This window comes from Poeciliopsis prolifica, unplaced genomic scaffold, assembly GCF_027474105.1.
Source record: "Poeciliopsis prolifica strain line A6 unplaced genomic scaffold, Auburn_PproV2 SCAFFOLD001, whole genome shotgun sequence".
Taxonomy (NCBI): domain Eukaryota; kingdom Metazoa; phylum Chordata; class Actinopteri; order Cyprinodontiformes; family Poeciliidae; genus Poeciliopsis; species Poeciliopsis prolifica.
Genome location: NW_026562376.1, coordinates 23,630,561 through 23,655,205, shown reverse-complemented (window position 1 = coordinate 23,655,205; position 24,645 = coordinate 23,630,561). Strand labels below are relative to the sequence as shown.

Here is a 24,645-nt window from a genome sequence, read left to right as displayed (position 1 = left end):
GGGGTGGCAGTTGCGAAAGGAAATCCCTGCCCCCCTCTTGTCACCCCAAAGATATTTTTCTAGATCTGCCCCTGGAAACGTTAGATTTGAGTGCAATTTATTGTTTAAATATTGAAGACATTTTGTGAAGTTATTAATAGGAATTCCCTTATGCGTAGAAGAAAAGTGTCATTTTACAATGAGCTTGTTAAAAACGTTCCTCAAAGTGGTGGAAGCTAACGGCTAGTTAGTTAACGGCTAACTGCTTTTGCTAACAACTCAATCTGAAAATCTTCACAACAGTCAGACAGAACGAGATGTTTCTTGGTGTAAATTGTTTCTATCTTGCAACATTTGGACCGTTTTGTTTCAGCTCAAGTGTTTCTATTTTTCCAGCCTGCTTCTCATCAGAAACTTACCTCATAGAGTTGCTTTGATTTTTTCATGCATGCTTGAAAAATCCTTCAATCGCCATGGTTGTGGATTTCTCACATATTCCGCCTTCTGCTCTTTCTGCTGTCGACCCGTGGCTGAGGGAGTGTCGAGTGTGACCCACATCCACAGCATTTTAAATAACTTCAATAACTTTCAGGCAGTTTTTTAGTAAAATGTCACACTTTTATAGAAATGGCTCTCACACTTTTATAGAAATGGCTCTTACTGTGTAATTAAATCTAATTTCTGCCCTGTCTGTTCACAGCATTCCTCAAATTTATATATTTTTTTCTGGATGAGCAGAAACGCCCTCTGCCCTGCTTACTCAAGGTTATTGTTACAGCGTGGAATCATAATGCATGTGCCATTTGCATTAGATTAAATAATCTCTGTGCCATCACACTTAGATGACACTTCTGATCTTTGAATATTAGATCCAGTAAATTTCATGACCCTTTTTTTTTTTCTTGCTCCAAAGAATTTCCACCAAGGTCAAATTCCCCTAAAGTTTTCACTAAAGCACTGGAACTGTTTATGTTGACGTCATCATTTATAAGTTAGTCTATTTCTCTGTATTTCCGTGAACCCTTCACTTTAGGATTTATAGTTTATGGCTTCATTTCTCGCTTTTGAGATCACTTCAAAGAATTGGCCTGTAGTTTGGTCATTCGGATTAATAAGCTGATATTTTTTGAAGCTATCACTTCAAAAGTTTATTATCCCTTGAACTGATCTGCTGTTGAACTGTTTCCAGTGTTGCTCTGCAGTAAAATGACATTTTGACCAATTGATATTAATTAGAACCTGGCAGAAATGTCTGGTTTTAGGACAGTTTCAAACCTCATTACGACATGAAAGAATATTCAAGTAAGAAATCTTTGCAAATAAACTTTTTTTTCTTAAACATTTGATGAAATGTAAAAAACTAAAATAAATAAATTTATAGTTGTTTACATTGGCTAATAACATAAGATGACCACAGCCTGTTGGCTGAAAATAATGCACCGATATGAAAATTTGATAACCAGTGTTTACCGATATATGATTGAACAAACACCGCTTGACCAACCTTCTCCTTTAATCAATAAATATTGATTGTTAATATCGCCCCAGCTTTACTGGTCCGATGTGTCTTAAAATCTACTAACATTGATACCAATGTTGATGCCGATACATTCCAACCTGAAATTGGCGTCTGGCTGGCTTTAAGTCATGACTTATTTCCAGATCCCTCTTTTTGTTTTTTTGACGAGTTTAGCATTTTAATGTTTACTTTGTATTTTAAAATTCTTATCATGTTTGTTTTGTTTATGTAACTAAAAGCCCATCTAGGGACAGAAAATATAAATTATCTTAGCTTGTATGTCTTAAAGTGTATGCTATTAATTCCTAAAGGTGCAGTATGGAACGTTTATAGAAAATATAGATGTTGCAGAAGAACTCCCCACACCATTTCCCGTAAACCTCATCAAGCTAGCACATTTTTTTGTATTTGTTAAAAGTATGTTGTAACAGAATAAGACATTGAGCTCCTCTGCCTTCACCCAGTTGAAGCTGCACCATCAATCACAGCCAGGAGGCGGTTTTTAGCGTTGTCAATCACACTCATTTACATGCTACTCAGACCCTCCCCTTTTCTTTCTGCTATGCTACTGCTAGTTCACCAGAACTTAGTGTGTCGTGAATGCTAATTCACAACACAAAGGAAGAAAAGGTCCAGACCCAAATGCAGAACGATGGTGTGCTTCATCAGAATCCTAGAACGGTGAGTTCTTTCTCAGCCATTAGCACAGTTAGCAGCGTCTACGTGAGACTGATTGACAGCGCTATGACCCTCCTCTTGTTTGGGAGTGGCTCATTTCTTCAGACAGCAATAGTAGCTGTCTCATATCATGCTGTCCCAACACAGTAACTGTTATAACAAAAATGTAAAAAACATATTTTTCTAAAAGTTGCTTACTGGAGCTTTAAAACTGCAAATAAATGAATTGATTTGAATTCTACTGTAAGAGCTTGTAGGGACGTTGCTTTGTCAGTCTATGTTTTTTTATTTAATCTTTAATTTAATCTTTCTTATCAAGATTAATTTAATCTTTATATTTTTAATTTAATCTTCTTAATCTAAATGTTCCAGGTCCATTTCCTGCAGAATAGAAACACCACATGTCATCCTACTTCTGAGCCTAATGCTTAAAGGTCAGATTAGTTTGAAAGTAAAGGAAGTAGGTAAATTAAACTAATTCAATTTTGCCTCCTCAGACTCTGCAATCAGAATCCTGTTGTGCAAAACACTTCAATCAAAGCTGCCACAGACCAAAGACTTTTTTTTTTATTGTGTGACTTTAATTGTGTCTGTGTGATTTAATTAGACGATACGTAGCGGTTCAGCAGCTCTGTGCGTTTGCGCCGCCGTAAAGATGAACCGAGTCAAGCGAGTTCGTTCAGATTCGGGCGATGATGTAAGGAACTTTCTGATTCCTCCAAATGACCCCGGTTCTGTTTTTGTCAAGTGGATGACCTTTACTAACCACCAACTCAACCCTGACATTTAAAACAATTACACAAAGAACTTAACTTTTAAATGAGAAAAAATGGAACTCGTTTACACGTTTCAGCTCTTGCCATTTTTTAAAGTTTGCGTGGAATCCTCCTGACAGCGGACAACGTCCTCCCACACTGCGGCACGCAGCAGATTTGCATTTGTAGGCAGAAGCTGATACTAAAGAGAAAAGCACAATGAAAACTCTACACAAAAAGTGTTTCCCAATTAGAAGGCATAATAAAGACAGTCCAGATTCTGACAAGATGTCGGACTAGAAAGTATAAGTGATACTGAATCTATCTGAGAGGAGCAGAGTGTGGGAATTGAGGAGGAAAGCTGCTTTGTGAGGCAGAAGCTTGGAAACTGCAACTCAAAGGAAGAGATGCATCTTGGAAGGCGGAGCTAGGTCCACCAAGGCGTTTTGCGCAGCTGAATAGTTGCCATGGAGATTAAAGGATTTCTTGAACGTACACAAAAGAGTCAAAGCAACATTTCAGGTATGTTTTTGGTGACAGAATAACAGAATAGCAGGATGAGCTCATAAAAGTTAATTTTACATGATATTTATTCAAATAATCGCCCAGCCTGGCGGGGGGCCAGCTGAAGCCTGATGGCCCGCCAGGCTTGTAATGCACTGAGGGAAACCCTGATGATGATCAAAATGCTTCAAACCTGAAAACTACGCTTTATGTGGCATTCTTTCTAGAAAACATCCATAAATACCCAATATCTGCTTTAATGAAACAAGGATAATTGATCAATGCAGATCATATTTGTGAGCAAGAGAGAGAGATTCTCCTATTTTTAATTGAACCCTGAATCTGGAGCACGAAGAAACGGATCCGTCACCATCAGAGGCACAATGTATCAGCCATTACTTTTCTATTTTTTCTGCTTTTTCTCACAGAGACAGAATTGTAGGACCATTGTGCAGCACGACTCGGGGGCGTCAGCATCATAAAGACTTGGCCATTAGCATCCCGTTTTTATTGTCCGGTACACGATGTGGCTTGCATCTGTACAGTTCGGTCCACCCTCACACTCACTGCTGCTCACATGAAGCTGCCTTTTTTTGTAGCGCTGCTGCTCAGGTTTTTATATCTCTTTGCCTGTTTTGACAACTTTATTAATCAAAAAAAAAAGAAAAGAAAAGAATGAAATGTCATTGCAGATTTTAGCAGACGGCATATAAAAGCTTCAGTGCTTTTTAATTTGTTGAAAAATTACATGTTTCTCCCGTATTTGATTTTTCTACATCAAAGGCCGTCGATGAAAATTTAACTGCCACTCAAAAAGTACTTTTTCTCCTTCAAAGGTCTAAATCACATCCAACTTCATTTTTCACAGTCAGTGAAAAATGAGAAGGCGTTGAGTGCAGTGCCTGTAGGAAGTACAGAGCCTTACCATTTTGTTGCTACTGGCACAATTAGCATAATTTTATTTACTTTTGCTCCGTGTCGCATACAAGACTATTCAATGTGAGCATGGAGAACCCCTAAAGCAGGGACGTCAAAGTCAAATACACTGAGGGCCAAAAAAACCTAATTTGCTACAAGCCGACGGCCGGACTGGTTCAACGTGTATTAAAATATATTGAAATGATTGCACATAGCCTCTTGAACCAAGACCAAACGGTATGGTGTATATCATTTAATAGTTAGATGAATAAAGCAATATTTTTTATGGATCTGTCAGTTATTTCAAGTGAAACCATTTTTCAACAGGCAAACAGAAAAAACAAACTTCCTTCAAAGAAAAATCGCATGTTATGTACATTAAAAAAGTAAAGCAATATTTTGTTATGACTGTCAGTAACCCCAAGGGAAAACAGTTTCAATAGGCAAACAGAACATTTTTTATTGTTTTGAAAAACAAAATATGTTTCTTAATATCAATATAAATTCATGACACAGTAACCAATTAAGATACATTACAGTTTGTCAAATGCCATCATCAAAATCATCAAGGAAATAAACAGCAAATAAATTGATCAACATTTCAGCAATTGTGAATCTAAAGTTGTCTACCAATTTTGGTTCCTTTGGTCCAAAGCAGACAATAATCCAGTGTTTCACGAGCTTCCATTTGTCCGTTCTGTAAAACCTTTGAAGCAGTCTTTAGTCTCTGCTTTTCGCCACAATCTCAAGGCTGGATTAGCTTTAGCTTAGCATATAAAGCTACATATGCTACCACGACCTGCTGCTTTGGGCGCTGTTGTATCTTACCTTATAGTCTATTTAACCGCTTCCTGTTACACACCAAGTGCTTGACGCAATTTATTCACACTAATATGTCCAAAAAAGGAAATGGATTCATTGGAAAGATTCCATTCAAGGTGTGTGTGGGTTTAGCTTGAAAGTGTGACACATCCAGCCGTCGAGTCGCTTTAAGTCTTTTTTGTGTGAGAGGTTGGCAGCCTGTTCTACCCAGATATTCAAACTGACTGCTGCTTGTCAGTGGAGGGACGACTTTTACAGCCTAGAAAGTCGATAGAGCTTGAGTTTTGTGGAGCACTTGTAGATTTGTTATGCAGATCGACGACATTCCAGTGAACCAAAAGTGTGATTGTGGCACAATTAATCAGCTGTCTATTTCCGGGGCAGAGCAGTCTGACACTCGTTCCTGTGTGTGTGTGTGTGTGTGTGTGTGTGTGTGCAGGTCGCAGGGTCCTCGCATGATGTCCAGATTCACGGCAGAGCAGCTGTCCAGCACCACTGTGAGTGAGGCCTCCACCGCCATCACGTCCTCCACCGTGGACTCCGCCTCTGCCTCCAAGGTTGGTGGGCATGTCTGTACTTGTCCATAAGATTCTTGCTTGTTTTTGTGACATTCTTTGGTCGGCCAGAGCGTGATGTTTGCAATGATGTTTGTAATTAACAAATAGTTGACTGGTGCCTCGAATCACACGATTTTACGATGGCTGAATGTGAATTTTGATCAGAAATCTCAATCTCAGTAACTAAACCCAAAAATCAGCTTTTTTGTTTGTGGAGAGAAGCTGTATAAATTTAGCTTTAAGCTGCTATAATTTGATGCTGTGCAAAATGTGACATTTAGAAGAATTTAATCTTGTAATATTTGTCCGTAAACTGTCCTATTGCTGCCCTCCTTGGGTTGGAGGCTGGCTACTGCAGTTGAATTTCCCATTTGGCTACAAACGGTGCAGCTCAGTTGACATCTACGTCTGGTTTTAGAAACCCAAATGGAAGAACAGAAGACAGTGCAAATGTGAATTTGTGATGTCCAAAATAAAGGATCACTTCACTGCTTTATGTTTGGCGTCAGATTCCTGCCAAAAACCATGAGGTGCTTAGGAAGCACAAACCACAGCACATTTATTATGACATTTATTTAAGGTTAAATAAAAGTAAACTTTGTCTTGCTGCAAAAGGCACAGAACTTTCTAAAGAAGCTTCGAAGTGAAAGATCTCCGATTCAGATCACGCGACGATCCTGAGCCCTTCCGTCTTTGCCAAGCAGAGATGCTGCCGAGGTGTTTTGCTTCTGTTACTCTATCTCTTACGGTTTAACACACTCGTCTCCGGCTCCGTTTTCTCCGGCTCCTCCGGCTCCGTCAACAGGTGCTGCGCAACCCAAGTTGAACTCGTGTCATCGAGTGAGGCACAACAGATGACAAGACATCCATCAAGACACCCAATCACGGCTTCCAGGCCTAGTGTTTTATCGGCTCCGCGGCCATCCCAGGTGCTCTGGCTCATCGCTCCCCTACCTGTCATCAGATGGCGGTAAAATAAAGCTCGCAGTGACGAGAGCAACCCTGAAGAAAGAGGCCTGTGTGAAGATGAATCATTGGTATCCCCTCTCACGCGGCGCACCGCCATCTCAATTTGAAACCCGCCGTCTGAATAAGTCATATCTATTCCTCCCCTGACAAGGCATCAGAGGGTGTGCTGAAACAGAAATTACCCACTTCCCCTCCGAGAGTAATGTGTCACAATTCTCTCCTCAGCGCTTGTCGTCTCCACGTGTTGGAGTCACGTTTGGTTATTTTGTGGTTTTAAAGGAGCCTTCATAATATCTGGGAATGGAATTAATCAAAGTGACATGTTGGGGTCCCTGTTGCCTGTTCTGGACTTTTTTTTGCGTGTGTGTGCATTCATACGCCTCATCAACTCGCCTGTCTTGCTGTTTAAAAATCACATCTGTCAGCCGAAGAAAAAGGCGTGTTGAACAGTGGTATGTGGTTTATCTACTTTTTACCTTTAAGTTTAAGAATTTAGAATAAAGAAATAATTTGACAAAAAAAAAAAAACTCACATGAAGGTATATCTTTAATTGAACCTGTTGTCACTCTGTTTATTAACTTGCCATGTATGCTAGAGTACTGTAAAAATGTAACACAAAGACCTAAAAATGAAACTTTATTTCATATGAAGTCAATGCTCCATGAGCAACAATTGCTGGGACAATTTATCATCACGCAAAATTAGTTATTGTGACAGGCCTATGTGCACTGCCAGTCAGATGGCTGAAAGAAAGCTGTTCAGAAAATATTGCTGGTTGATACAACAGTCATGACGCGAAGTCTGGACCATCACTCTTGGTTCCAAATGCTGTGATACAATGATATCATTATTGATATTATTATTATTATTATTAGCTTCCTCTTTAGCTTTGTTGGTATGGTAGTATCAAACTACTTTCAGAAATTGTTGTTTTTATTTGATTACAAGTATTGTAATCAAATAAGGCGGGATTGTTCTCGGGTAACCTGCCAGAGAGAAAACCCGGACGGACACACACACACACACACACTCTGTCGCTTTGGGTGTCAGATGCAAACTGGTGCGTCGAGACAGATCTAGTCCACCAGTCTCATCCTTCTTGCCTTTTTACGGGAGGCTTTGATGGGATGGGAACGAACAGATTTAAGACCTTCCATCATCAATCCTTTGAAACGCTTCTCTTTGAATTTCTCCATCTGGGTGTTTCTGGAGCCAGGAATGGCCGTAGACAGACATCAGAGACCTGAATTTGTACATTTGAAATATAAAAGTCTTTTTGGGAAAGACTGGGCGATGCGAGCGAAACGAGCGTCTAATCAAATGAAAAACGGACTTTGCAGTCAACGACAGACATTCCTCCATTTTAGGATTTAGAAGTCCATCGAAACGGACTAGTAGCTTAGCAGTCTTCAGTGATAATATCACAACGTTTCAGCCTTTTAGATGGACATGAGATAGTTTAATAATGAAAAAAAAGGCAACTGCTTATTCTTATAGCAGTTTTACCCCAGTTACAGTAGTTTACCTTCGCAGCTTTAGAGAAACGCTTCAGCTAATCTGGGCTAACACTGAATTTTTTTGGGAATGCTGACAAATTGTATGGCCTGGCAGTCGTGAGCTAAAGGTGCCATATCGGTGAATGCCGAAATTCTTATACTCATGTGGCAACAATGACCCAGTTAGGGCTGAAATGATTAATTGTGATGAATCGATTATGGTTATAATAAAAATCTGCTGAATGTTTTTCATTTTTAATCATATTAATTGATTAATTATTAGAATAATTGATAAGTTCACTAATTTCTAAAATAATCATGGCAGGCCTAGACCCAAAAGTTACTTGATGTCTTGCTACCAACACAGACGTTCTGCTTGTGCTGCACTCACCTCGGCATTATGTAAATCTGACATATTGCCTGATTAATTCCGCTAGTACTTATCTTTCATAAGAAGATGATGGCTATAAATTAATATATTTTATTTCTTTGTATTAATACCTGTGTAAAATGCACCTTTGGTTAAGCCACCATACATCGGAAGATTCTTTATGATCACTGCAGCCTGGAGGTAAAGCTCTTTAAGAGCCTTTTGCTCGAAGTCAGATGAGTTTCTTTTCATCATCCTTCTGTCCCCGTCGCCTCTCATAGAGTGGGAAATAAATGCTTATGAGATGCAGATAAGAAAATAAAGAGATCCATCTGAGGGTCTACTTTTAATTGATTTTCCTTTCCAGTTCAAAGAGCTACAGAAGTGTAGTTCCTGTTATATTTTGCTCGTCTACACCTATAGAGGCCAAGAGGAACTGTGAATCAGCTGAAAAATAATTGAGTATTTCATTAACCCAACATTTTGAACCTGCATATGATTCTGTCTGCTAAAGGAAATCAGCCTCCCTCCACGCTGCCACTCTTAGTCCCCCGATCAGCTCGCGGGTCGGGATCCACATTAAGCGTCGACTTCTGTAAGTGCATCACAAACAAGAGCTCTGAAGGGGACGGGAAGACATTACTCTTGTTTAATTACTTTGCCTAGGGGAATTAAACTGGCAGCGGTGTGGTCTCGGGACGGTCCCTCTTGGCTTTCAGCTCGCCTAATTGTGTGCCACTCACATAATAAGTAGCTGTTTAGACTCTCAGTCACTCACCTGCAAGACAGAATGCTGCTGCACCGCAGGGACCAGTGGCTGTTCCACAAAATTACCCTTAGCCTAAAAATAGACCTCCGCATTGCACACACACACACGCACGCACGCACGCACGCACGCACACACACACACACGCAGAGAGGCAGTGCCACATGTACGTACATTAATATTTACGGCGTGCTGATATTGTAGCGTGTCTGTGTGTCTCGCTTGGCCAACCAGCCTCCCTCTAATTAGTGAGTCTGTTTGCTTCTTCCCAGCTGTGGAACGGCACAGATTCACATTCACATCAAACAAACATTCACCTCGAGGACTGATGTTAGGTACGGACTTCTGGGGAATAAAGTCTTTCCTGAGATTTTGGAATACTCCAGGTCTGTCGCAATAAGCAATTAAACAATTAATGGCATGATAAATTCAATTGAGCTCTACAATTTACATTCCGATCATAATTTTTGAAGGGCAACTTTTGTTTATATGATCCATTTTATTTATGCTTTTCTGCTGTTTTTTTTTTTTTAGTTTCACTTGGTGTTTTTGCTTGTCACGTTTCATTTTGAATATTTGAAATTTCTCTCAGTTTAAAGTCAAGTTATCTTTTACAAAATTAAAGGTTTTGGCCTTCGAGAAAGCAAACTTACATGATTGTGTCTGAAAATGGTCTCAAAACGACATTGTTTTTTTTAATCGCAATAATTTCTGGGACAATTTAGCGCCCAGCAAAATTTATTGTGTCAGGTTTAAATGTAAAGGGATTTTGTGATCAGTGTCAGATAAAATGTAGGATGTATTGAGTTAGTTATATTGCTAAAGTATTACCTAAGTAAACATTTTAAAAAATAACACAGGGTATAATTTATAACATTTTCACAAAAAACCTGCAAAACGTTTACTTCTTTTTAAAAAATCACCAATCACTTTGAAATAAAAATAATTTCCACTCTATATTCCTTAGATAAATAGTCATATTTTTTATACATTACAGTGAAAATACATTTCAGTGATTTGAAACAGACAATGCAGATTGGTAACTACTGGAGTTTTTATATGGAGTTCCTCAGAGTTGATTGTTTGGAACAATGTTGTTTCTTTTTCATATCAGTGACGTGTGCAAAGTTTTTATACCGTTGGTAGACGACCAAAGATGCATTTTGCTGCGTAAAGAACACAAATCAATAAAGAGCTGAATGTCTGGTTGGTTTTAATACATTGACTTTAAATCTAAGTAAAATGATTCTCGGTCAACCATTTTAACAACTTAAATTTTGATGACTGGTTCGATTTTGTCATTTCCTTTGTCCTTTTCGCTTTATTTCCATTTAATTCCCCTTCTCACTTTGACCTTCCTCTTTGCTGTCTTCTCTCAATTGGATTTGGATTCTTACAACATACAAGTTGATTCTCTTTAAAGAAGTGAAGGCACAGATATGAGTTTCTCAAGGGAAATTATATCTGTTGAGGATGCAGGCACTTCAATACTCACGTGCTATTATTAGAAAGGAATGCTTGCTCTTTGTCAGCTATCTTTCATATACATGGCATGTTGGCCTCATCCGTCATCACCACAGCCTGTCACCACCGATAGTCAAATATTCAGAGTCACTCACTAAACTTTCCTATCAGCAGTTTTGTGCAAATAAAAATGAATAAGTGCATTTGTATGCAGACACTTTCACTTGAACACCCCTAAATAAAATTCAACTCAACCAATTACCTTGAGGAGTGACAGTAGGTGGTGTGTAATTTAATGCCAGCATTCAGCTGTTAGAAGGTTGTTGAGAATATTAGTAGCATCATGAAGACCAAGGAGCACAGCAGGAAGAAAGTGGAGAGGTTGAGTCAGTGGAAATCTATAAAACAACGTCCCAACATGCCGATCACATCAGACAGAGCCAATTTAAAATCAGAAAATAGAAAGAAAAGCATTAAGCTGAGAAACAGTCAAGTAGGCAGTAGTAAATCTGGAGGTGGGAGAATCTGAATTGATTGGGAATGTGTTGTCAAAAGAAAGCTGTGAAAAAATCCAGTTTGTGGAATTTTGAAATTTCATCTCCCTTTTTCAGACTTTTGATGTTACCTCCATTAACTTCTCCATATTTTCATATGAAACCTTCTGACTTTCACTTCACAGTCCTCCTCCTTCTCACCCAGGATAGAGAGATTTTGTCTTTGTTTGACAAATGTTATAGCAACAGTGATTCTCACTGTCAGAAATCAGGTAGAAAATTGTCTGTCGCCGAGTAATGACTATAATTAGGCAACAATTGGGGCAGAAAAGGAGAGATATCAAAAAAAGAGATAATGATAGCGTGGATGAAGGCCTGTGCTGGGCTGCTGTAAGTGAGATTGAATGCTCTGATTAAGAGCAGAGCGCCAATTATGCCCCACTTGGATAAATCAGATATCTTCCTTTTAATCTCAACTTCTCAACCACAGGTTAGATACAAAAGTTTAGCATGTTGAGCTAAAATACAAATGCTTATCTTTTCTATTGGTTTAAGAGCCGGTTTTTAAGTTACCTTGATGCCATGGAAGGTTTTCTTGACTGACTGAATTACTCCTGGTTGTTTGGGCTTTGTGTGTTGCAGGCCTCTAGATCCAGTGGGAAGATTCACAGCTTTGGGAAAAGAGAACAATCCATCAAGAGGAATCCCAACGTCCCAGTGGTGGTCCGAGGATGGCTATACAAACAGGTAGACGACCCCCCTGCTCAGATATCGTAGTCAGCTTCCTCACGTTCATATGAGGAAACCTATATGTTGCATTATTTTCAAATGCAACATATAGGTGTCACATTTCATTTATAAAAAAAGTGTTAGATTTAATTTGGTGAAACCTGTCAGACCATATAAGGGATTTATGTCCAACAAAAATATTGCTTACATCATTACCACCATAATACCAAAAAAAAAAAAAACAGGGAAGAAATTTTTGTTTTTGTTTTTACATAACCAAATGAGAGTTCCATTCCTGAGTTCAGGGGTCGAACAAAATCATTTCAATGGCAACGAATGGCTCTCGGGCCACATTTTGGACACCCAAGAGGTTTGGATTGGACCACACTGTAACCATGATGATACAGGGTCATGCTGCTGTCGATTGGATCGCCACCTTGACCAGCAGCGAGTCTGAGAAACATGTCTTATTATTATTTCTTTGCACCTGTATTATTAGTATTATTATTATTTTATTTTCCGCCCTCCACCAAAATCCACTCCAGTTGGGTCAGGAAAGTTTCTGCTTTTTTCCACGGCCCACTTTTACTCCTCCCTGATTTATTCCGTGTACGTTGGAAATGTGGAGCACCTGGTGTTTGATCGCAGTCGGGCTATTACTGGAGAGCGTTTGCTTATTTAAAGTTCTACTTAAAATAACCGGCGCTTGGCACCACCCCGCCGGAAAGACGCCTGGCCTCGCTACGACGCGAACGGTGAGACGACGAGAATCAGACGGCGACAAACATCACTATGCGTGACACCTATATCACAATTACAACACCTCGTACCTCGTACCTCACACTCAGCGTCTCTGTGGCCTGTTTTATCCCTTTCATCTGCCCACACATTTTTTACATTTTGAGCAAATGGGAAAAGTATTTATAACTTTGTTTGAGGTTGGAGGGTTTTGCTTTTTTCCTGCTTCTGCTGTGTCACCTCTCTATATATGGCTCCATTTTTAGCAAGCAAACATACAGGATGAAACAAGCGGCGGAAAAAAGCAGCGAGCCAAAAAACATTCCCTGCTTGGGTCCGGCTCACTTTTCCTCCATATCTGCTTGGTCTTGTCACAAAATGTACTGCAAACTCTGTGGACTTTACAGTACATTATTATTATTATTATTATTATTATCATTATTATTATTATTACTCATGAGTGTTTTGCCTCTTTTTTCCTCTGCAGGACAGCTCTGGGATGCGCCTTTGGAAGAGGAAGTGGTTTGTCTTGTCTGATTTCTGCCTTTTCTACTACAAAGGTGAGTTTGTGCCACAAGGCCTTTTGTTTTTTACATGGTATACAACTACAAAAACATAATAAGCTGATGATCAAGTAAGTAGGAGTTGTCAATGGAAACCAAAAAATAGAAAACGTGGTGAAGGAAAAATGTGCAGCTTTAAGCTGAAATTTTAGACAGTATTTAAACATTGCCAAGTTAGATGGATAAAAAAAAGAAGAAATACACTGAATTTCCTGTTATTTGTTTAAAAGTTGCAGTCGGAACGAACAGCAAACACGCTTCCATAAAAAATATGGAATTTCCTTTCTGGAAGCATCCCATCCACTGCAAAAACAGCAAATCTTACCAAGTTCTTTTGATCCAGTTTGTACAGCAAATATTTTATTACACTGAAAATTAATCCAAAATCGTCCAATTCTGATCAGTGGTCGGTTCCTCTTTAATCTTTCATTTATATTTCTTGATAAAAAACTATTTCTACTCTGATGCTGATTATAACTTGCCTGCCTGCTGAGATGAAATTTTATGTTGGAAAAACTTTGCAAGTGCAAATGCCTGAGTTTGTCACTGATTAGTCCTGACAGTTCTAACTTGGTCCAGAACTCTGTGTGTCAATCTACATTAATGAATTCAAAAAGAAAAAAAACAACAACCAGTATTTATATCACAAATGTGACTTTGGTATAAACTGTGTAGAAAAAGTGCCTGATTGTTTTTGTGAAGTGGAACTGACAAAGGAGGCAGTAAATCAGTCTTGGCGTCCTCTAATTGGATTTTTCCTAGTGAAACACGTATGTGACAAGAGCTCACACACACACGCACACACACTAACCACGTCCTTCCTGTCTTAATCCGCCTCCCTGTGCGCTCCTTTGCCGTCTATGTGTATTTTTGATGGAACCTTTTGGAAGTCGCCTCGGTGACATCGATTCGCCGCCGTTTCAATTTTGCCTCTTTTCTCCCTCAGTTCAAAGGTTTCTGCTCTCAACGTGAAAAGTCTTGATCCGGCTTGTCGTTTCCTTTCATCACGAACACAACCACACGTTGGTCTTTCTATTATGTCATGGGTTCTGGTTTCTGTTAGGGCTCTAGATTTCTTTTGTTTTTTGCTTTTTTTGTCACACTTTTGAAACGATAAAATACGAGGACGATCATAAACAGATGAAATATCATCAGACGGGCCAAAATATAAAGTTACATATAATTATGAAATAACAAAATCAAACAAAAATAAACATTTGTCCAAATCAATTTCTTTCAATGAAAAAATCTCATGAAACTTTAACAAAAACAGCAGGTCTGTGTCTGGTGATGGTTTTCCGTTCATTCAGTGAAGTTTCTCACGGTGGGTAGAGGAGCCAGACGTCTTACTCAAGTAAGAGCAGCAAAAGAAACTTCATGAAAAAAAAAAGACTCTTAAAAGTAAAAAGCACTCTAGTTATGTAAATGTAACTAGTTACAGACAACTATTAATATAACTCTGAGCTGATCAGGTTTGCTGTGTGGGTGTGGGGGTGGGTGTGCGTGTATGTGTGTGTGTGTGTGTGTGGGTGTGCCTGTATGTGTATGTGTGGGTGTGCGTGTATGTGAATGTGTGTGTGTGTGCCTGTATGTGTGTGTGTGGGTGTGCGTGTATGTGTGGGTGTGGGTGTATGCGTGTGTGTGGGTGTGTGTGTGCGTGTGTATATGTGTGTGTGGGTGTGCGTGTATGTGTGTGTGTGTAAGGTGGCTCCCACCGTCTCGTCCACCATGTGGGGAATGTGTCCTCCAAACGACCTTGGATTATTTTCAACCCAACTCTCCGTTAAATCTACAGTGTCACCTTATCACCTTCCATCCAGACACTCGGAGACACGGACATGTGGCATGCTCACATTCCTTCATATCAGCAGTGAATTTTACAATGAAGCAATCATTGAGCGCGCACACACACACACACACCACACACACACACACACATGTTGTAATTCTCTGGCAGTACCAAGTAAAAAGCCAACATGTACAGAGTTGCAAACATAGAGCGATATTTTTAAAAATGTGAGAACATCATTCCTCCAGCAGCAACTTTAGGCATTAAGACGAAAGTTTAGGGTTAGGGTGAAAGGTCAAGGGCTGGAGAAACGCGTGTTTGGCGGATGGCTAGCGTTTACGCCACAGCTCATTTAGCTTCTGGCACACGGAGCAACGGCAGGAGAGCGTCGTGTCGCTGGTGGCAGGCGGGGCGTGAAATTAGAGGGTGATGAGTGATACTTATTTTATTGCCCCTTCCTTTCCTCTCTATCTTTATCTCTGTTTGCCCTCACCTACCCCGCCCCGATTACCCACTCCCTCATTCACTTTCTCCCTCTCTCTCTCCCTGCAGACAGCAGAGAGGAGGCGGTCTTGGGCAGTATTCCTCTGCCCAGCTATGTCATTTCACCCGTTGGCCCCGAAGATCACATCAGCCGCAAATATGCCTTCAAGGTACGCCTCTTTTTGTTGTCAGCACTCTTTCTATGCTGCCTGGTAGTTCTTTTTTTTTGCTCTAATATGATTGTGGTTTTCTTTTAAAGTTAAGATGAAAATGTTTTGTTGTTTTTTTTTGTAATAACAATAAGCAGCAAATATTTCTCAGCTCATCATTTGCAAATATTCTTCAAGTCAGCTAGCGCACAATTTACTGCATGAAATTACTGAAACGTCAAAGTGGCGATATAAAGGAGTCGCAGGGTTTTAATTTTACGTCAACAAGAAGAAAAAAAAAACGTCTTGATGCTGTGCATCATGGCCACCGGTTGGAAGTGATTCCATCCTGACTGACAGATAATGTTTTTTTTTTTTACTCCCACTGGAACCACTTGAGATAAAATGTTTGTATGTTTCCTGCTATTTAAAGCTGAGAAGTTTCCGCTGAGTTATTTCTGTCATTTCAGCCTGAGAAGCTCATGCTAAATGCCAAACAGACACTTGCCCTTTATAACCCTTGCATTTTTCCACATTTTGTCACGTTACGATCACAAACCTGGATGTTTTTTATTTGGATTTTCAGTGTGTGGCTAAAATCAGGCTTTTTTAAAGGACGGCAATTGGCCAGAAAATTTAAATTGCTGCACCCGTACTTTTCAGCTTTTCTTTTTCTTACCACATTTCAATATAAACCAGATCTAGAGAGTATAAAATTAACATCTGCAATGTGATAAGACAAAGTGAAACTGTCCAATCGTCTACTGACGAGGTGACTTCTGATGCAACATGTTTTATTTTGAGGTGTCAGGGTAAAGAGGCTTGAATGCAAATTGATTTTGCTCCATTTTCATGAACTACTTTCTGTTGTTCTTTCACATAAAATACAAATATAAAACATTAATGTCCTAATGTGATAAAATGTGGGGAAAGTCAGGAGGTACAAAACCGTTTGCATGTCACCGCTACACACAAGTACATAAGCATTTCCATAGAGATATTTTTGTGGTTTACCACACAGGTTTTCTATTTATGTGCATTCATGTGCTTAGTCTATTCCAGTTGTGCTTCCACAGATTGGATTATTAACCACATTCCTACCTGCAGCCTCCGTCTGCCCCCTCCCCACCTGTTGCACCTGCGTCCATTACAGCCGACTGCCTGTCAGCGTCTCTGTTGAGACGGAACGGCATGAAGCCTCTCCGCTCCCCGAGGCGGAGCTTTTTCGTTTTGCTGTTGTTTGTTTTTACAGTTCAGCCTGGCAACACAGTGAGCAGATGCTCGTTTTTCTACGAATCCCATCTACGAATCAGATGGGAGGGTCTACATGTCACGGCTGTTTTTGTTCGAAACATGAAAGCCCATAAAAACCAAACGGTTGCCTCAGCCCAAGTTGTTACGACAAGTTGCTGTGGCAGCGCCCTGCCTTCAGCAGCCTTTGCACCTTGCTCCTGATTAAAGCGTGAGATAGATACTGTTTTATTCTTCTGGCCGGACGGGATCGTTCTGTTCGCGACGAGACGAACGCGACACAAAACGCTTTTCCACTGTGTCAGTGTGGAATCTGTTGAGGTTCAGTTTTCACCCATTTGCATGAACTTTCTAAGGCCTTGAAATGTAGAAACCAAAGGTTTTTAAAGGTGCTTTCTTTCTATCATGATATTTAGTTTTCATGTATAATTACTGCAACGAAAGATACAAGTCATCTGGATTCTATTTTCTTATAATGTAGGTCATTATAGATACTCTAAAAAAGTATCTATTTTTTAATTAGTGTACTTTTTTCCCATTAAAGTGACAACGTTGCTGTTTCTCTTTCCCTTCCCTTTTCCTAAATTATATCCAATTTTCTTTTTCAATTTTACCATCTCTCTTGAAGGTAAAACTCTCTTTGAACTCTTAAATCAGCCAGATACTCAATAAGTGTTAAAAGTGCCTATTTAATCTCACCTTAACACCCAGAATCCGATAAGTCCAAGGTCTTTCAGGGGTCACCGAAATGAAACAGCTGTTGGCTTTGTGGGTTTCTTTCACTTGGCCTCCCAGGTTTTCATTTCTCTCCGGCTGCAGGAATCTCATGCATCTCCACCAAACTCTACTCAGTTTGAGTTCATTAGGATTTCCAAACACACTGACTGTTGATGCCACAAACACATTTGACTGGTTGTATTTGTTGATTAAAATCCACAGTCACCTGCATATCAAACCCCGCTCCCCACTTCCTTTCATGCTCCCCTCGCCCCTCTACTTACCGAACCCTCTCCCCTCTCTTGTTGCCATTGGCCGGCTGCCTGGCTGGGACCTCCCTCCCTCCCTGTGAGTGTGTTGAGCCGTCCAGCGAAAGCCCGCCCATAAATAGGTACTCAATCCACCGCTGTGGTGTCGGTTCTCTCTCTTCCTCTCTCTCTCTCTGACCAGGTGTGGCCCTTCCGCATCCCTGTCGCCTGCCATCGCTGTGGCTTTGTTGGTTATAAATATGGGAGAATATACAACAGCTGCGTATATTCCTGTGTTATTGATGCATGTCTTGTTTGTTTTGGGCTGATGTTTCATTTGGCAGTTTGTGTCATCGCCCTGATCTTGATTTTTCATTGTTACCGTCGTTTGACTCTTTTGCCTCACCTTGTCCTGTTGATACATAGTGGATCTTCCTGGTGTTTGTCTGTGTGGCCACGTCACACTTTTTTTCTGTCAAATCTGCTGCTTGTAACTTACTTGTTTGTCACCCAAGAGATTAAAGAAGTATGACGTATTTTGTTTGGATTAGATGTAAGAGAAGGGCTCTTCTCCACAAAAAGAACAAATGAGGACAGTGTAGGTCAGACAGGTGGGACCAAAGTGGGCATGTGTAAATAAAATCTGTACAGATTTCTTACAATTCCTTCATTTCTGACATTTTCAACCACATTTCAACAGGCAAGGAGGGAGAAATACTTCATACTTATAGTTTTAAAAACCAAAAGAAATGAAGAATGTACATAAGACGCCCGCCTGTTGGTAGCTGCATTTCCATTGACCATATAATTGAGCAATTTGGCATTTCAAAGTGAAAATTGCTTAACAGAAATAAGCCAAGTTCGAAAAAACTCATTTTTTGATAAAAACGTTTTGACCCTTGGATGAGGTGGGGTTTTTGGCCTCATCAAAATTGGTTTATTTTGCGAAACTGTGACGGAAACTTTTTTCACATCGCACAAGTCATTTGATTAGCAACCTGCTGTTACAAACCACAAAGACGACGACAACAGGAAATGGTCGGAGGACTTTCAACAACGTATCGCGTGAACAAACTTATTCACATGTGATTTCAACTGTGTTTCTCTTTTAATAGAAACTGAGCATTTGCATAATCGCAGAGGGTTTTTTCTACACTAGTGGAATAGTGACAAAGTTTTGCGCAGCTGGAGCGTCTCGTTAGCCTCATCGGCTCGATGTCACATACAAAACAGTTGGATGTGAAAACTGTTTCCTGCTGAGCAGGAAGCTGTCCGACTCAGAGCCCCATTGGAAAAAAAACGGCCTTTGCGCAGAGGTGTCTTTTAAAAAAATTTATATTTTACTTTTTATGTTGTTCAAAATAAACATTTGTTCACCACTGTTTTTCTTGGTCATAAAAACAGCTTACCAGCAAAAACACATCATTCCATTGTAATGCACGGCAGTGACCAGTGATGACGAGGGCTTGTTTCAACCAGAGCACCGTATGCTGGATACCAAAGGACTGTAAAGTCAAAAGGGGAGTTGGTCTGCTTCACCAGCTTCAGCTTGGCCCAAAGTGGCTCATTAACTGGGCCAGTACAGCAGAAAAATCCACAACAAGAATGGCTGAAAAATAAAATAATCAAGATGCTGCCATGGCTAATTAAAACATTCTAAATTAAATTGGGATTCAAGTGGATTTTAAAGCGAGAGGTGCAGAAACAAAAGTGAGCAAATATTCCTCCTCCACAATGTGGGCGATGAAAAGGTCACACAGAGAACATTATCATCATTATTGCTGCTAAAGGTGCTTCCATTTTGGCTAACAGCGTGGACTCTCTCTCTCTCTGCGTGTTTTTGCACTCTTGAGCTGAAACGTGAATAATTTTTACACAGCAGACACTGTTTCCCCGCAGAGCCCCAAAACGCCAACAAGCTTTCCGTCTAAGTGCTTCCAGTTTAAATCCGGTTTTGGTGGTGGCAGGTTGGGGAGAAGAAGGTAACTTATCCGGAGCTTTGTGGCGTTCTGGCAGCTGTGGCTTATCGGCGGGAACACAAGCGACTCTTTAAATAGCGCCTGAAAAAAAATGGAGTTTGTCAGCGGTTGTCCGAAAGCGACGACTGAGCACCATTGTGAGCTTTTGAGTGTGTGTGTGTGTGTGTGTGTGTGTGTGTGTGTGTGTGTGTGTGTGTGTGTGTGTGTGTGTGTGTGTGTGTGTGAGGCAGAGAGAAAGAGAGGGAGAGACGTAAGCGATATTTTCAGCCTGTGGCAGGAGTGGACACGTAAAAAGGCAGGAAGTGATTCAGAGTGGAAAATACTAAACGAAAATAATGAGAGGAAGCGTTTGAAAGGACGCAGAGGGTTGAACTGATAAAGGCTTGTTCCTGTGAAAGACAGGACTCACAGAAAGAAAGAAAGGAACGGTGGGATTTTTTTCTCCCTTTTTTGTCTCTGCTTCATCAAACACAATTAAACAAAACTGGTGCTGAGGCAGATAATCAGAAACCCGACTTAAAAGTGTCACCAACTCCCACGCGCATCCAAACAGAGCGGCGCGAGCTCTCGGTGTGTGGGTGTGTTAGCCGCGCGCTCTCAAAGCTCAACGACCCTCTCAGCGTTCCCGATAAAGGCGGCCACGGACTCTGTGTGTAATATTTATTTATTTATTGTCTGCAGGAGGTGTGTGGCGCATGGACCTGCTTTTTGACTGTTTTTTTTTTATATATACTTTTGTTTCTTCCTCCGTGTTAAAGGTGTAGCACATTCGGAGTTGAGGTCAGTTTAGGGCGTTTAAAAACTTACATGTGCAACATTTTACAGTAGAAATATCCATTCATGCCTCTGCACAGGGTGCTGCACGGTCTTCTGTCTCGGTGGCTGTAAGAGGCCATCTGTAGGGGAGCTGATGGAGAGTCAGGAGGCACGCTTTGACAGCTGTTTCCTCAGGATGCTCTTTTGCTTTTCTTGAAAGCTTTAGTTTATCTTTGGTGCTCGAGACGTAATTTCTAGCCCTCCTTCCCATTCCTCTGCCTTCTGATCTAACTTAATATGCCTTGGCTTCTGGAGATAACTAGCTCTAATGTGATTCGTGATATTGGTGCTTTTTATCCGGGCGGCTTCCTGATGTTTTCAGACAGCAGTCTGAAATATTGGGTCCAAACATCACTGTGGGGAAAAGAGGCCTGCAATAAAAAGCAATTCTATTGAAATGGCTTTGAAATAATAGGCAAACACCGACGTTGTAGAAATTGCCCACAATTGTCTTTGGTACAAACACCGAAATAGTCTGTTGACAAAAAAAGTCAATATTGAGATCTCATATTAAATTACAGCCTTTTAAATTTTTTTTTATAAAGCACACCTCACAGATTTTTATAAAGTGCCTCCAAAATACATTGTCAAAACTTTGGATGTTTTACCCCTTTTTTTTGGTCAAGAAATCAATTTTAAAAAGTTCTTTTCTTTTTTTTATTGATTTCTGTTTTGTTTTTGTTGGGGTTTTTTGGCAAAACATTTACAAAAAAACACCCTGTGTTAATGGAACTGTTTTCCACCAAAAAACCCCTGAAATAACAAACAAAGATAACAATGGAATAATTTTTTTTTTGTACATGAATAAGTAGATTGCATGAATATTCACCTCTTTCAAGTTAGTGGTAGAGGAACCTTTGACTGGCTGAAGAGAAAGTCACAATCATAAAAATAGGTGTATGTCACGGTGTCCCGCATCCCTAGAATGTTTTCAGCTTGTGTATCAAAAATTATGGTCTTTATTTTAAAAACATAACTTAGCTTAAATATGTTAATCACAGGTCTTAAATTTTTATAAGTTAATCTCTTGTACTCTTTTCCGTCAGACTAAAGTTTGAGCCATACTCAGATGACTTTGTTGCCTTCGAGGCGGTGGAGGCTACCGCTAACTAGCTGCTAATGTGCTTGCTTGTGCTAGCTGGGTTTTTTGCGTTCGTCATGGGTAAATTCAAATGTAGTGACAGTTGTTTGGATGATGTTCCTCTTCGCTATTGCCTAATTTCTAGTGCCAACCCATTTGATGCTAAAGTGAATTCTGTACAAAAATCATCTACAGTCTTTACAATGAAGACTGTAGATTTGTGTACATTTGTGTCATGAAACAGGTCTTAAATTTTATTCATAAATGTCTTTAAAAGGTCTTAAAGAGTCTTTAATTTGACGAACCCCGTGGTGAAAATAATCCACGCTGTAATCCAGGGGACGAATGTTAACATCAGCAGTTTTTATGCTAATTACTTTTAATCCATTTTCAAATTCAAATACAAAAATTGCAGCTATAAGCCAAGCCTGTCCTAATAACATCAAAAGATTCAAGTACCGTGGATTCATGAATTTTTAGATTTGTCTTTCAAAAGCAGGTTGTCATACAATCTGTCAGGGATAATGTACTTCAAAACTAACAACCATCAGACAAAGACAAGGTGGTACATTTTTTTTGTTGTGTCACTGCGCAGATGTGAAGCACGACCTCAACGCCCTGACAGAAGGAGGCGAGCCTTGCCAGGTCATCGAGTCCCGGTTGGGTCGATCCAGCAGCGCAATCAGCTCCAAAACATCATGAAGTGTCGGGTCCAAGCCCGCATTTTGGCCATGCTGAGCCAGAGAACTTTATATCAAAGCGTTTTTCTCTTGTAATCAGGGCAAAGTGTGCGTGAGCGGCCGGGGCGGCGGCTCTGTAAGAAGGGGATGTGAACGAGCGCGGCGCCCGTGTACGCGTTTCTCGGGTCCTTTGCCAGGGTTTATGTAGAGCTTACAGTAGCACAACAGGGGTGACAATCTGCTTTATTCACCAACGTTTGGTGTATACGTTAAAAGCGTCGGCGTGGGCGTAACGTTCGGCGTTTCTGCTCACTGAAAGACGAGCTGCTGAAAGGCTCATCTTCTAAACTGAACCTGAGAACGCAGAGAAAATGTTTGTACTGCAGCTAAAGTGGATCCAAACGCTGTACAACCCCCCGCTGTCCTGCATTCATTATTCAGAGCAGGAATTAGAGTACGTTAGATTTTGTGTTGAATTACTTTTCATTTACATGCATCTGTTCTCAAGAGAGGACTCTCGTTTGTCTGCTGTTCTCAGCGGTGGAGGAAGGAAGGAAGGAAGGAAGGAAAAGGGAAAGTGGATTATTTAAAAAGCTGGGCTCAGTGAAGTGCAGCCCGGCTTCTAAGGGGAACTAATAACCCCACATTTACAACAAAGACCTATTTATCAAGGATACAAAGCACTTAGAGACTATTAATTAATCAGCAGCCCTTACACAGAAGGTCTTCCTTAAATGTCCGACTGGTCTGCTTGTTGTTTGCCGTGTTTCTTGTGTTCTCAGGGTTAGACAGAAGTAGACTGGCATCAGATTCTCAGCCTGTAAACAATTCTTAATGGATTTTCAATCAGAAAGCTTCTTGGTGTCCACCTCTTGAGGCTCCTCTCTGGACTTGGCACAGTGACCTATGGGAAGGCTGCACATCTCTTTTGAAGATTCGGTTGCTACGGCAGCCGTAAACACTCCGGATTTTCAAAAAAAATAAAAATAAATAAAAAATACATTTCTCAACACCCTCCCCTGCTTTCCATCTCTACCCAGTACTGCGCTGGTCTAGTTTTTCTCCTGCCGTTTCCACCTACACAACCGGAGTAGCTTTTTCAAAACAGATTCTTCTTGTGGGATTCTCGGTTGTGCGATAGCCTGGGAGATAAAAGAGACGGCTCTGAACCCTGAGCTGCAAGAAATAATCCTTTGGAGCCTCTTGGGACAATGGAGGAAAAGACGAGAGAAATACTGTAACATCGAGCAGCGCCAAAAGCGATGTGTTGCTTATTCACGAAATGGGTGTGGATGTGAGACAGAATAACAACAACGTCCATTTACAGATGTAGCCCTGTGCAAAGTAATTCATATGCCTTGAATATTTTCACTTTACAGCCATAAATGCATGTATGTAGAGACGGACTCACCACTAAAGCTTTGCTGGAGAGTATTAGTGAACAAATAGCATTGTGAAGATAAACACCATCCATCATCCATAACGTCAAACCCGCCAAAGCCATCCATCTAAATGGTAAGAGTCAGTAAGGAGAGCATTTAATCAGAGAAGGAACCAAGTTGTCCGTGGTTACGGTGGCCCAGAGGGGACAATGAAAAAAGTCACAACTGCAACAGCTGCGAGACGACAGTGAAACCAACGCCGTGTTCAAAACAACGCAGCATCATTTCTGTTCATTCTGAAACAGAAGTGATGCTAAATTTGCTAGCATCTCCTCTGTTACAATACAACTTCCGCTTTGGCTTGTGTTGTTTGTGTTGCAGCTTTTATTAGTTGTGATGTGGTTTTAGTTGCTATTTGGCTTTTTGTTGTCAGTTTGTGGCTTTGGTTTTGTTGTAACTTTACTAGTTTGTTGACTCTTGTTGTGTTGCTTAACAGCAAGTTGTTTTTGCGACGCTACTTTTCATTTGTGGCTTCTTCGTGTTCCATTGTAACATTTGTTATGTTGTGGTATTTGTTGCTACTTTGTGGCTTGTTGTTTTTTTGCGATGCAGCTTTTTCTTTGTTACATTTTGTTGTTATGTTGTAAGTTTTTGTTGCTTTGACACTTTTTGCTGTTGTCGTGGCTTTATTGTTTTCTTGTGACTTTTGCATTTTGTTGACCTGTCTGGGCCTCTGTACATGGTGAAT

General features: G+C 40.3%; 1 protein-coding gene and 1 long non-coding RNA gene across 17 annotated transcripts in view; one reads left to right on the top strand and one right to left on the bottom strand.

The window, feature by feature from the left end:
• Positions 1 to 24,645, top strand: part of LOC129362726 (pleckstrin homology domain-containing family A member 7-like) — a 156,121-nt gene that overhangs the window by 101,227 nt on the left and 30,249 nt on the right. For 13 of the 15 annotated variants that reach the window (XM_055034459.1, XM_055034496.1, XM_055034474.1 and 10 more), the window contains 4 exons: positions 5,615 to 5,732; positions 11,935 to 12,039; positions 13,247 to 13,319; positions 15,664 to 15,764. In XM_055034459.1, the coding sequence (XP_054890434.1) occupies positions 5,615 to 5,732; positions 11,935 to 12,039; positions 13,247 to 13,319; positions 15,664 to 15,764 (397 nt within the window). Of the gene's footprint in view, positions 1 to 5,614; positions 5,733 to 11,934; positions 12,040 to 13,246; positions 13,320 to 15,663; positions 15,765 to 17,335; positions 18,103 to 23,515; positions 23,802 to 23,894; positions 24,031 to 24,645 lie in introns of those variants that run through there. The other 2 variants (XM_055034528.1, XM_055034534.1) reach the window with 2 other exon arrangements.
• LOC129362844 (uncharacterized) lies at positions 10,516 to 23,993 on the bottom strand. 2 transcript variants are annotated; one of them, XR_008606276.1, is made up of 5 exons: positions 23,927 to 23,993; positions 11,866 to 11,963; positions 11,061 to 11,196; positions 10,830 to 10,915; positions 10,516 to 10,749 (listed from the first exon to the last, which is right to left on the bottom strand). It is a non-coding gene; the product is annotated as an uncharacterized LOC129362844 (long non-coding RNA). The 2 variants fall into 2 exon arrangements; XR_008606275.1 differs by lacking the exon at positions 23,927 to 23,993 and adding an exon at positions 16,845 to 16,953.